We start from the raw sequence: 13,635 nt of genomic DNA on the forward strand, positions 1-13,635 counted from the left end.
TACATTTGTAAACAAACACACGCACACACACACTCGCTCTCTCTCTCTCTCTCTTTCTCTCTCTCTCTCTCTCTCTCTCTCTCTCTCTCTCTCTCTCTCTCTCTCTCTCTCTCTTGATTGTCGTACTCATTGTGAATAGTTGTTTTTTTTCAAAGGACATTTTATTCTCTCTGTCTTTGTCCGTTTCTTTCTCTATAATCCAACTATAAAGAGGTCTTTAAATGGACAAAATACGAGTACATGGTAGTTTGATAATGTATTATGATGTATCTGGGAATTGATGAAGTCAGAACGTGAGCTCGTGATGAGTTGAAATATATATATATATATATATATATATATATATATATATATATATATATATATATATAGTATATATATATATATATATATATATATATATATATATATATATATATATATATATATATATATGTATATATATATTTACACACACACACACACACACACATACACACACACACACATATATATATATATATATATATATATATATATATATATATATATATATATATATATATATATAAACGTCCCTTCTCTAAGACCAAGGAACAATGGAAACGTTTTTATTGTAAAGAGTTCCATCTCTGATACAAGGAAAAAAGTGGAAACATTTTGATTACGAACAAAACAGAGTGAAAACTTTTTGAATAAAAACGTTCCATCTCTGTAAATAAAAACTGTTGAGAACTCTCTTTAGACGAAGGAATAGTGGATGCATTTTGAATATAAACGTTCCCTCTCTGAGACCAACAAAGTGTGAAAAACTCTCTTTAGACGATGGAATAGTGGATACATTTTGCATAAAAGCGTTCCCTCTCTGAGACAAACAAAGTGTGAAAATCTCTTTTTAGACGAAGGAATAGTGGATACGTTTTGAATAAAAACGTTCCCTCTCTGAGACCAACAAATTATGGATAAGTCTCTTTAGCCAAAGAAATAGTGGATACGGTTTGAATAAAAACATTCCCTCTCTGAGACCAACAAAGTGAGGAAAAGTCTATTTAGACGAAGGAATAGTGGATATTTTCAAAAAAAAAAAAAACGTTCCATCTCTGAGACCAACAAAATGTGAAAAACACTCTTTAGACGAAGGAATAGTGTATACGTTTTGAATAAAAACGTTCCCTCTCTGAGAAAAACAAAGTGTGAAAAACTCTCTTTAGACGAAGGAATAGTGGATATGTTTTGAATAAAAACGTTCCCTCTCTGAGACCAACATATTATGGTAAAGTCTTTTTAGATGAAGTAATAGTGGATACATTTTGAATAAAAACGTTCCCACTCTGAGAACAAACAAAGTGTGAAAAAATTTCTTTAGACGAAGGAATAGTGGATACGTTTTGAATAAAAACGTTCCCTCTCCGAGACCAACAAATTAGGGAAAAGTTTCTTTAGACGAAGGAATAGTGGATACGTTTTGAATAAAAACGTCCCCTCTCTGACACCAATAAAGTGTGAAAAACTCTCTTTAGACGAAGGAATAGTGGATACGTTTTGAATAAAAACGTTCCCTCTATGAGACCAACAAAGTATGGTAAAGTCTTTTTAGACGAAGTAATAGTGGATACATTTTGAATAAAAACGTTCCCGATCTGAGACCAACAAAGTGTGAAAAACTCACTTTACACGAAGGAATAGTGGATACGTTTTGAATAAAAACGTTCCCTCTCTGAGACCAACAAATTAAGGAAAAGTTTCTTTAGACGAAGGAATAGTGGATACGTTTTGAATAGAAACGTTCCCTCTCTGAGACCAATAAAGGGTGAAAAACTCTCTTTAGATGAAGGAATAGTGGATACGTTTTGAATGATAACGTTCCCTCTATGAGACCAACAAATTGTGGAAAAGTCTCTTTAGACGAAGGAATAGTGGATACGTTTTGGATAAAAACGTTCCCTCTCTGAGACCAAAAAATGTGGAAAACTCTCTAGACTAAGGAATAGTTAATATGTTTTGAATAAAAACGTTCCCTCTTTGAGGCATAAAACTGTTGAAAGTCTCCAAAGACCAAGAAACAGTGGAAACGCGTTAAATAAAAACGTTCCCTCTCAGAGACCAAAAAAAAAAAAAATGTTGAAAAGTCTCATAAGACCAAGAAATAGTGGAAACCTTTTGAAAAAAAATTTTCCCTCTCTGAGACCAAAAAGTGTGGACAAGTCTTTAGACGAAGGAATAGTGGATACGTTTTGAGTAAAAAAGTTCCCTCTCCGAGACCAACAAAGTTTGGAAAAGTCTCTTATGACTAAGAAATAGTCGAAACATTTTGAATAAAAATGTTCTCCCTCTGAGACCAACAAAGTGTGGAAAAGTCCCTTAACAACCAAGAAATAGAGGGTAGGTTTTGAATAAAAACGTTCCCTCTATGAGACCAACAAAGTCTGGAAATGTCTTTGTAGGCGAAGGAATAGTGGATACATTTTGAATAGAAACGTTCCCTCTCTTAGACCAACAAAGTGTGAATAACTTTTTAGACGAAGGAATAGTCGATATGTTTCGAATAAAAACATTCCCTCTCTGAGACCATCAAAGTGTAGAAAAGTCTCTAGACGAAGGAATAGTGGATACGTTTTGAATAAAACATTCCCCCTCTGAGACCAACAAAGTGTGGAAAGGTCTCTTAAGACTAAGAAAGAGTCGAAACGTGTGGAAAACTCAGTAGACGAAGGAATAGTTAATACCTATTGAATAAAAACGTTCCCTCTCTGAGGCATAAAAACTGTTGAAAGTCTCTTAAGACTAAGAAACAATGGAAACACGTTAAATAAAAACGTTCCCTCTCTGAGACAAAAAAAAAAAAAAACTGTTGAAAAGTCTCTTAAGACCAAGAAATAATGGAAACATTTTGAATAAAAACGTTCCCTCTCTGAGACCAACACAGTGTGGAAAAGTCTCTTTAAACGAAGGAATAGTGCATACGTTTTGAATAAAAACGTTCCCTTTCTGAGACCTAAAACGTGTGGAAAAGTCTCTTTAGACGAAGGAAAAGTGGATACGTTTTGAATAAAAACGTTCCCTCTATGAGACCTACAAAGTGTGGAAAAGTCTTTAGACGAAGGAATAGTGGATATGTTTTGAGTAAAAACATTCCCCCTTTGAGACCAACAAAGTGTGGAAAAGTCTCTTAGACCAAGAAATAGTGGAAACGTTTTAAATAAAAACGTTCCCCTTTGAGACCAACAAAGTGTGGAAAACTCAGTAGACGAAGGAATAGTTAATATGTTTTGAATAAAAACGTTCCCTCTCTGAGGCATAAAAACTGTTGAAAGTCTCTTAACACTAAGAAACAATGGAAACACGTTAGAATAAAAACGTTCCCTCTCTGTGACAAAAAAAAAACTGTTGAAAAGTCTCTTAAGACCAAGAAATAATGGAAACATTTTGAATAAAAAACGTTCCCTCTCTTAGACCAACACAGTGTGGAAAAGTCTCTTTAGACGAAGGAATAGTGGATATATTTTGAATAAAAACGTTCCCTCTCTGAGACCAACAAAGTGTGGAAATGTCTTTTTAGACGAAGGATTTGTGGATACGTTTTGAATAAAAACGTTCCCTCTATGAGACCAACATAGTGTGGAAAAGTCTCTTAAGATAAAGAAACAGTGGAAAAGTGTTAAATAAAACCGTTCCCTCTCTGAGACAAAAAAATAACTGTTGAAAAGTCTCTTAAGACCAAGAAATAGTGGATACATTTTGAATAAAAACTTTCCCTCTCTTAGACCAACAAAGTGTGAATAACTCTTTTAGACGAAGGAATAGTAGATATGTTTCGAATAAAAACATTCCCTTTCTGAGACCATCAAAGTGTAGAAAGGTCTCTAGACGAAGGAATAGTGGATACGTTTTGAATAAAAACATTCCCCCTCTGAGACCAACAAAGTGTGGAAAAGTCTCTTTAGACCAAGAAATAGTGGAAACGTTTTAAATAAAAACGTTCCCCCTTTGAGACCAACAAAGTGTGGAAATGTCTTTTTAGACGAAGGATTTGTGGATACGTTTTGAATAAAAACGTTCCCTCTATGAGACCAACAAAGTGTGGAAAAGTCTCTTAAGAAGAAGAAACAGTGGAAAAGTGTTAAATAAAAACGTTCCCTCTCTGAGACAAAAAAAATAACTGTTGAAAAGTCTCTTAAGACCAAGAAATAGTGGAAACGTTTTGAATAAAAACGTTCCCTCTCTTAGACTAACAAAGTGTGGAAAAGTCTCTTTAGATGAAGGAATAGTGGATACGTTTTGAATAAAAACGTTCCCTCTCTGAGACCAGCAAAATGTTGAAAGCTCTTTAGACGAAGGAATAGTGGATACGTTTTGAATAAAAACGTTCCCTCTCTGAGACCAACAAAGTATGAAAAAGTCTCTTAAGACGAAAGAATAGTGGATACGTTTTGAATAAAAACGTTCCCTCTTTGAGACCAACAAAGTATGAAAAGTCTCTTAGACGAAAGAATAGTGGATACGTTTTGAATAAAAAACGCCCTCTCTGAGACCAGCAAAGTCTTGAAAACTCTTTAGACGAAAATAGTGGATACGTTTTGAATAAAAAACGTCCCTCTTTAGACCAGCAAAGTGTTGAAAACTCTCTCTAGACGAGGGAATAGTGGATACGTTTTGAATAAAAAAGTCCCTCTCTGAGACCAACAAAGTGTGGAAAAGTCTCTACACGACCAAGAATAGTGGATACGTTTTGAGTAAAAATGTTCCCTCTTTGAGACCAATAAATTGTGGAAATATTTCTTTAGACGAAAGAATAGTGGATACATTTTTAATAAAAACGTTCCCTCTCTGAGACCAGCAAAGTGTGAAAATTCTCTTTAGACGAAGGAATGGTGTATACGTTTTGAACAAAAACGTTCCTTTCTGAGACTTAAACACTGCGGAAACGTTCTGATTAGAAACGTTCCCTCTCTGAGCAAAACACAGTGGAAACGTTTTGATTAAAAACGTTCCTTCTCTGACATCAAAACAGTCGAAACCTTCGGATTAAAAACATTTTCTCGCTGATACCAAAAAACAGTGGAAAGGTTTTGAATAAAAACTTTCCCTCTATGAGACCAAGGAACAGTGGGAACGTTTGTCTAGCTATTTAGGTTAATCTATTTGGTTTTCACTTAGAGGAGGAGGAGGAGGAGAGAGAGAGAGAGAGAGAGAGAGAGAGAGAGAGAGAGAGAGAGAGAGAGAGATGATCTGCTACTTGTCCTCCTTCCCAGCAATTTCCATCTATTGCACAAGTCCCTCATTATGAAACTCATGCCCGGACAATCTTCACAAAAGTTTCCCTAGATATATTCTTGTATCATAATGGAAGATTTATATATCTTCCTCCCGGGAGAACAGCCTTCAGCCCCGTCCTGCAACGACAGAAAACTTAAGACCAAAGTTGGCAAACAGGATTCACAACTCGGGATACAACACAGCCACGCACCGATTGTTGTTGTTTTTTTTTTCTGAAGAATTTAAAACGGTTTCGTAAAACTTTCTTTCTCTCCCTAATTTAAACACACACACTCTCTCTCTCTCTCTCTCTCTCTCTCTCTCTCTCTCTCTCTCTCTCTCTCTCTCTCTCTCTCTCTCTCTCTATGGCCATATGCCTTTATCCCATCGTGTTTCTCGTAAAGTCTTTAGGGTGAATATTGTCTATCGAAGGTGAGTCAAATATTGTACTTTAGAATAAAGACCCTTAGGGTACGATGGTGAATGTGAGCCTGATTGAACTTTAGCAATATATATATATATATATATATATATATATATATATATATATATATATATATATATATATATATAGTATATATATATATATATATATATATATATATATATATATATATATATATATATACATATATATATAATTATATATAGCCGACAACAAGAAACAAAACAAAAAGGGGACTCTACTCTCTCTCTCTCTCTCTCTCTCTCTATATATATATATATATATATATATATATATATATATATATATATATATATATATATATATATATATATATATATATATATATATATATATATATATATATATATATATATATATGTGTGTGTGTGTGTGTGTGTGTGGTGTATGTATGAATGTATTTATGCATATCCCAATTCTATAGATATATTCATAGAAAGAGCAGAAATAAGCATTATCCATAGTGCCGGGCTTGAACCCCTGACGGGAGTGTCTATCTCTTTAATCATTACCCTGTTTTAGAACTAAGGTTTTGCGGTCACAAGCATATCCTTATTGCAAAGATAGTTCCTTCGAGAGCAAATGACCAATGCAGTGGGGATACCTTAACGTTTGAAAGTGATACTTATCGCCATGGTCAGCAAAGCTGTACTAGGCATTGCCATCTATACTAGTTTGGTTTGCCGTGAGCGATCACACTAAAGTTGCCCCCATTACTACTGCGCATTGGTTAGCGTTGCAATAAACACTGGTCAAGCCCTAGACATGAATAAGGACATGTCTGAGGCCTTTGTCGTGCAGTGAACCACATTGATTGCCTATGAGTTATCTAGCATCCTGACATCTAAGGTCATTATCGCCGATATTATCTGTTATAAATAAAGAAATAATTAAATGGTAATTGAATATAAAACAATAACAGCAAAAACATCCTTATAACAATTAGATTGCCTTCAAAGGCCTCCGTCTGAAATAAATGTAAAAACACCACTAATATGGTACGACACATCATGCCCGAGAATATTGGCAAGGATGAATCTGCCATCCTCACCTCGAGCCTCAAACAGACGTTTATTTCTTTCGGTACTATAAGTGGGGCACTCAATCAACAAATGTCTCGCTGTAAAGGATACCAAACATATATCGCAATATGGCTGATGTTGCCTGGTCATCGAAAACTCACGTGTCAACCGAGTGTGACCAATACGATGACGACAGAGATGTCTTCCACTTTCGGGGCATCATGATATACGAGATATGACATTTGCTATTTCTCTCCTCGTATGTCCATCTACAGTTCTACACTATCCCAATGCTGTTGCCAATTACCCTTAAAACAATTTCTTGGCGGTAGGTACGAAATCATTACAGGGAATGGGATACCTTCTTAGTAGCAACTCGGATGAAGCATTCTTTGCTAGTAAACCTGCCTTCTCATTCCAGACACAACTACGTGTGCTGAAACCTAATCAGCTTACTAGAAATAACTATACAACAACAACAACAAATGCAGTGGACTAAAAATGATTGCATTTGTTGTTGCTGTTGTTGTATAGTTTGTTATCTTATAACATTAAAGGAACTTAGGATACTACATTAAGATACTACAGAAAACTACATGAATATTCTGGGCTGCCATGTCAATCTAAATTTAACGACATCAGAATTAGTGTTCGAACCCTGCTCACGCTCGATAGTTTCTAGTATGTAACCTTCAAATCCTTGTGAGCTAAGGATGGCGGTGGGGGGAAAGGGGTACGGTTTAGGGGAGCCTATAGGTCTACCTGCTGAGACATCATCAGCTATTACCTGGCCCTCCCCGGTTCTACCTTGATGGAGAGGGCGCTTATCATATGCATATATGGCCAGTCTCTAAGCCATTATCCTATCTTGTCTTTGCCATTCATGGATAATTTTTAAACCTTTAAACTGCAATATACTGCTTTGTTTCACTGGTTCCATCCATCTCTTTCATTATTGATAAAAATGAATAATGAGTATATTAATAAGATAAAAAATAAATATCAACTAACGAAGGGAGATGGATCTATGCATGAAAAGAAATTCTAAGCAGTTCATATTAACACAACTTGATAATAAAAATAATCAATTAGTAATTGTAATAATCAAATTAGAATTAACTAAGATAATATCAAAGAATGAAATTCATATAATAATAATAATCAAAATGAATATAACAATTTTCAAATTCATTGTAAACAAAACGCAACATTCTCTCCCATTCAATTCTTTTTAAGTAAGACAAGGTACTTCCTCATTCAATATTCCTTCCACATCTAAATCGCTAAATATTCGGTTAAGAAAATATGTATGAAGAAGGGATAATTACCAAGCAGTAATTGACTTTAAAACAAGGCACTGGTCTTTAAGATAATTATCCCATTCACAGACAATTACGTGTAGATATGGGCCATAAAAGTCACACGAAAAGGGTGTCGAGGTGTGTGTGCAGGAAGGAGAGAGAGAGAGAGAGAGAGAGAGAGAGAGAGAGAGAGAGAGAGAGAGAGAGAGAGAGAGAGAGATAATCAAGTCAGATATTTTTCCACCTTCCAATCCATTATCCTGCTGCCTCTCTCTCTCTCTCTCTCTCTCTCTCTCTCTCTCTCTCTCTCTCTCTCTCTCTCTCTCTCACACTAATAATAATGATAATAATAATAATAATAATAATAATATCTCGGTAGGAGACCCTCCTTCAAACAAGTAGAGTTGAATACTATTGCTGCATCGGCAGAATTCAATTTCTTGTCCAATTTCTCAATGTTACGGACAATTCTCTTTTCTGGGTTGCTACATTCAGCTAGCAAGTCGGCGAAGTTCATCAGGTGGGTGAAGAATACAATTCAGGTTAAGACTCAATGTAATTGACACAAGTACAAGTAATACTCGAAAATTACAACAGGGCAAAATCAGGAGTAAATAGCGACGCGTTTCAGGCGAGAAGTGAGGCTGTGGCTGGATCTGGGGCCTTATATATCCAGGCGCTGGTTCGTAGAAAGGGGCCTCGAATTTTGATTGGTCGAGCGGAGGTTATAGGCTCGGGTGGCTGAGGTACGACGAGCTCGGCTCGGCCTCCCAGCCTGAGAGGTAGGAAGGAATCCTGAATCCTGATTGGTCAGGACGCACGCCGAGCCAGCCAAAAAGTCAGGCAAGCTCCTCTCTCGCTCAGTGGACTGGGCTGAGAGAGGTAGCCGAGCTCCCTGATTGGCTGAGGCGCACGCCGAGACGGGCTCAAAGTCAGGCAGCCCATTCTTACGCTCAGCAGACTGGAATTCCGGAACATGCTCGCCGCCGAAATCGGCGCTCGGCCAGACGGTTTTTTCATTTGTAGGAGTGTCAGGAGTGGGGTTGTCATCATTCTGGGGGTCCTGTTCTTGGTTCCTAGCGTTGATGCGACGACAGGATGGCAGGAGAAACATCTCTTGAGTCGTATTCAATGCTGGTTTCTCTTTCTGGATGAACAGGGCTTCCAATATTCGTAAGCGCCTGCTGTCTGGGGCGCTGCCGATAATTTTGGTATTAGCGACGATGTCTGCCCGACTAATTTGGGTGTTATGTCGCTGTAGGGCGCGATTCCTTATAGCACCTTGTTGGACGTGACACGAAATCCTCTTCAAAACCTTCATTGTAGTCATACCAATTTATTTGCCGGGGCATCCTCGGACTGGGCATTGATAAGAGTAGACTACATTCGACTTCCTCAGATGGTCGTTATCAGGGGGCGCTGGAATATTCCTCATAATCAAGCTGAGGGTCTTAGCAGTCTAATAATAGATGATGAGTTTCACTTTCGTGGTCTCGTCGGTAGGTGACACGTTGTTGGTGATGATATCTTTGATGGCCTTCTCATCCCGCTGATATTTTGCGTGCATGAAGCCTTTGTAGTAAAGTTTAATATCACTAGATCCGTTGGTGGAGGTGTCGGACCTATCTATAGTGTTGTTGGACCCCTGGCTGGCGCTGTTGGACCCTTCTACCGCAGAGGACCCATGCCACTTGTCAATAGCTGCCTTCACTTCACGTTGGACTTCCTTGTTGCTATAGCCATTATTGATGAGGACCTGTGCGGCCCTTTCCAGCTCCTTGTGGGTGTCTGTCCATGACGAGCAGTGTGACAAGGCCCTGCGTACAAAGGCCTTGATGGTCGAGGCCCTGTAGCGGGCAGGGCATTCACTCTCGCCATTCAGACACATGCCGAGATTTGTAGGCTTGGTGTAGACAGTGGTGTGAAATCTCTCGTTGGTAGGTGAAATCAAGACGTCCAGGAACGGGAGGCTGTTGTTGACGCTGTTTTCAAGGATGAAGTGGAGGACGCTCTTGTCCTCGAAGGTCCTCCTTAAGTTCTCGATGGCTTCGGTGGAAGTAGCTTTAACGAAGGTATCATCAATGTAGCGGAAGTATGCGAGGGGGCACTCGACTTGGGAGAATACCCTCTCCTCTACTACTCCCATGTAAAAGTTGGCAAAGAGTAGGCCCAAGGGCGAGCCCATCGCCTCGCCATCCTCTGTAGGTACATGTGCCTACGGTGAGTCGTAAAGGGGGCCCTCTCAGTGCAGATGGCAAAGAGGGTCAGGAGGGCTTGCTCAGGGATGTTCAAATCCGGTGTTGTCTCGTCCTTGTAGACTCTATCGGCGATTAGGTCGATGGTTTCGTCAACAGGGACATTAGTGAACAAAGACTCGACGTCCATCGATGCTATGACCCCCTCTCCGCGGGCGTCCTTGATCCTCTGTAGGAATTCGGCAGAGGAGGCCACACAGTAGCAGTCGGGGACATATTGCGTCAGAATTGCGTACAGCCTCTTGGCCAGCTGGTATGTAGGCGTAGGGCATTGGCTGATGATTGGTCGAAGTGGGTTGCCTTGTTTATGGGTCTTTACATTGCCGTAGAGATAACCAGGTCCAAAATCCCCCGAAATTATGGGCAGGTGTACGGCGTTAGTTGCAGCGTTAATGGCCTCGATGGTACGATTTGCCTCCCTCTTGATGTCTTCCCCAGGGTTGCTCGTGAGGCGCTCGAATTTGGTCAGGTTGGCGAGGATGGCGTCCAATTTCTCGTGGTACTCTTGGGTATTGATGAGCACAAAAGCAGCTGTCTTGTCAGCCCGATGGACGGTGACACCAGCAACTCGTTTAAGCTCTTTAGCAGCAGCTCTCATCTCCTTAGAAACGATGCCGCTTCTGTACCTGCCCCTATCAGTAAGGGCCTCGGCGAGCAGGAGCGGCTGAATGGCATCAGTCTTCTGGAGGGCACCACGTTCTTGGAGGTTGAGGATGGAATCTATAAGTAATTCCATCTCCCGGCGCTTGTCGGTTGGTCTAGGTCGGGTGATGAAGTGACAGTTGAGGCCCATCTTGAGGATCTGCTCCTGTGCTGGCGTAGGGACGTAGCTGGAGATGTTGATATATTCCTGGCGGGCCTCTGGGATCCGCGGCTTCCCGCCATTAAGGGTGACCAGCTTCCTCAAGATGGTCCTCATCCTCTTCTTTAAGTCCCTCTCCTTAAGGACTTGTAGGGCATGGACGATGTTGTTGGGGTAGCTCAGGCCACCCCCAAGGTCTTCTTCATGGTTGGGGTTGTCTATATCAGTGCGTCGATCATCAAGGGCGTCGTCATCAGGGGCGTCCTCGTCCTCGGGGTCGCTATCAACCTCGAGGGGGACGTCAGTAGCAAGCTGAGCTTCTCCTCCATCCCTCATCGTCAAGACAGACCCGAATGGCATAGAGCTCGTCCTTTAGGGCCTTCTTTTGCTGGAGTTGGCGCTGGAGAAGGTTTTTTTGGTATGAATGGGTCCAGGGATCGTTCAAGGCCGATGGGTCTTGCAGATGGATTTCAGTATATCTTGGTAGGAGACCCTCCTTCAAACAAGTAGAGTTGAATACTATTGCTGCATCGGCAGAATTCAATTTCTTGTCCAATTTCTCAATTTTATGGACAATTCTTTTTTCTGGGTTGCTACATTATGCTAGCAAGTCGACGAAGTTCATCAGGTGGGTGAAGAATACAATTCAGGTTAAGACTCAATGTAATTGACACAAGTACAAGTAATACTCGAAAATTACAACAGGGCTAAGTCAGGAACTGCTTGCTCCGTCTTCTGGCGAGAAGTGAGGCTGTGGCTGGATCTGGGACCTTATATATCCCGGCGCTGGTTCGTAGAAAGGGCCTCGAATTTTGATTGGTTGAGCGGAGGTTATAGGCTCGGGTAGCTGAGGTACGACGAGCTCGGCTCAGCCTCCCAGCCTGAGAGGCAGGAAGGAATCCTGAATCCTGATTGGTCAGGACGCACGCCGAGCAAGCCAAAAAGTCAGGCAAGCTCCTCTCTCGCTCAGTGGACTGGGCTGAGAGAGGTAACCGAGCTCCCTGATTGGCTGAGGCGCACGCCGAGACGGGCTCAAAGTCAGGCAGCTCATTCCTACGCTCAGCAGACTGGAATTCCGGAACATGCTCGCCGCCGAAATCGGCGCTCGGCCAGACGGTTTTTTCATTTGTAGGAGTGTCAGGAGTGGGGTTGTCATCATTCTGGGGGTCCTGTTCTTGGTTCCTAGCGTTGATGCGACGACAGGATGGCAGGAGAAACATCTCTTGAGTCGTATTCAATGCTGGTTTCTCTTTCTGGATGAACAGGGCTTCCAATATTCGTAAGCGCCTGCTGTCTAGGGCGCTGCCGATAATTTTGGTATTAGCGACGATGTCTGCCCGACTAATTTGGGTGTTATGTCGCTGTAGAGCGTGATTCCTTATAGCACCTTGTTGGACGTGACACGAAATCCTCTTCAAAACCTTCATTGTAGTCATACCGATGTATTTGCCGGGGCATCCTCGGACTGGGCATTGATTAGAGTAGACTTCATTCGTCTTCCTCAGAGGGTCGTTATCAGGGGGCGCTGGATTATTCCTCATAATCAAGCTGCGGGTCTTAGCAGTCTGATAATAGATAATAATAATAATAATAATAATGATAATGATAATAATAATAATGATAATAATAATAATAATAATAATTCATCATATTACATATACGTCATTGACAATATTCAACTGGGACAAAGTAAGATGAGATTCCCTTCCCATTAAAGTGATTGACGAAATAATCAGTTGTGTTCTATCAAGGAAAAACATTGGATTCAATTTTGGCAAAAAATAAATTCGTTTGCAGGTGAATGGAGAATAAGGAAATCAATGCTAGTCTAAAATAAGTTTTCAAGGAAAGATGTAGAATCTTTCAGACATGATTATCCTCAAATTTATTATTCACGCAATTTTATGATATTAAAATACTTTCGTCAAATATGCTTTTAAAGGAAAGTCTTATCACTTATAATTATGTTCCCAACTCAAGATCGTTAGGTAGGCATATCATATATACTGTAAACATAACAACAACAAATACAGCCATTTCTAGTCCACTGCAGGACAAATGCCTTCACCACTTTTATCACTGCGGATTGATGATGATGGGAAACTTCATTCTGATCGGTCACAGCAAACCAACCCGGTATGGGAGGACCTGAGTGGAACAGCTATAAGCCTACTGATCATGGCGATACAGAAATCCTCGCACACGCACGCGCGCACACACACACACACACACACACACACACACACATATATATATATATATATATATATATATATATATATATATATATATATATATATACATAAATGTTTATATATATATATAGAACATGATTATTATGTAAAATTAATTACATGCAAGAATATTTGAATACACATTTTCTATCTCTCTCTCTCTCTCTCTCTCTCTCTCTCTCTCTCTCTCTCTCTCTCTGCGGCCTGTTGAATTAAAAAATCCTCCCTCTTGAGGCCAAAAAAGGAGAAAAAATAAAGAAGAAATCTCTTTTCATCCGTTCCACCAGCGGCTTTTGTTGTCGGCATTGTCGCCCGTAGCG

At 39.9% G+C, this 13,635-nt stretch overlaps 1 protein-coding gene across 1 annotated transcript; it reads right to left on the bottom strand.

The window, feature by feature from the left end:
• Positions 1–10,160: 10,160 nt before the first annotated feature.
• LOC137659037 (uncharacterized) lies at positions 10,161–11,417 on the bottom strand. Its single transcript, XM_068394131.1, has one exon. It carries the CDS (start codon positions 11,415–11,417, stop codon positions 10,161–10,163), a length of 1,257 nt encoding a protein of 418 aa, XP_068250232.1.
• Positions 11,418–13,635: the final 2,218 nt, after the last annotated feature.

The sequence above is a fragment of the Palaemon carinicauda genome, chromosome 19 (genome assembly GCF_036898095.1).
Source record: "Palaemon carinicauda isolate YSFRI2023 chromosome 19, ASM3689809v2, whole genome shotgun sequence".
Classification (NCBI taxonomy): domain Eukaryota; kingdom Metazoa; phylum Arthropoda; class Malacostraca; order Decapoda; family Palaemonidae; genus Palaemon; species Palaemon carinicauda.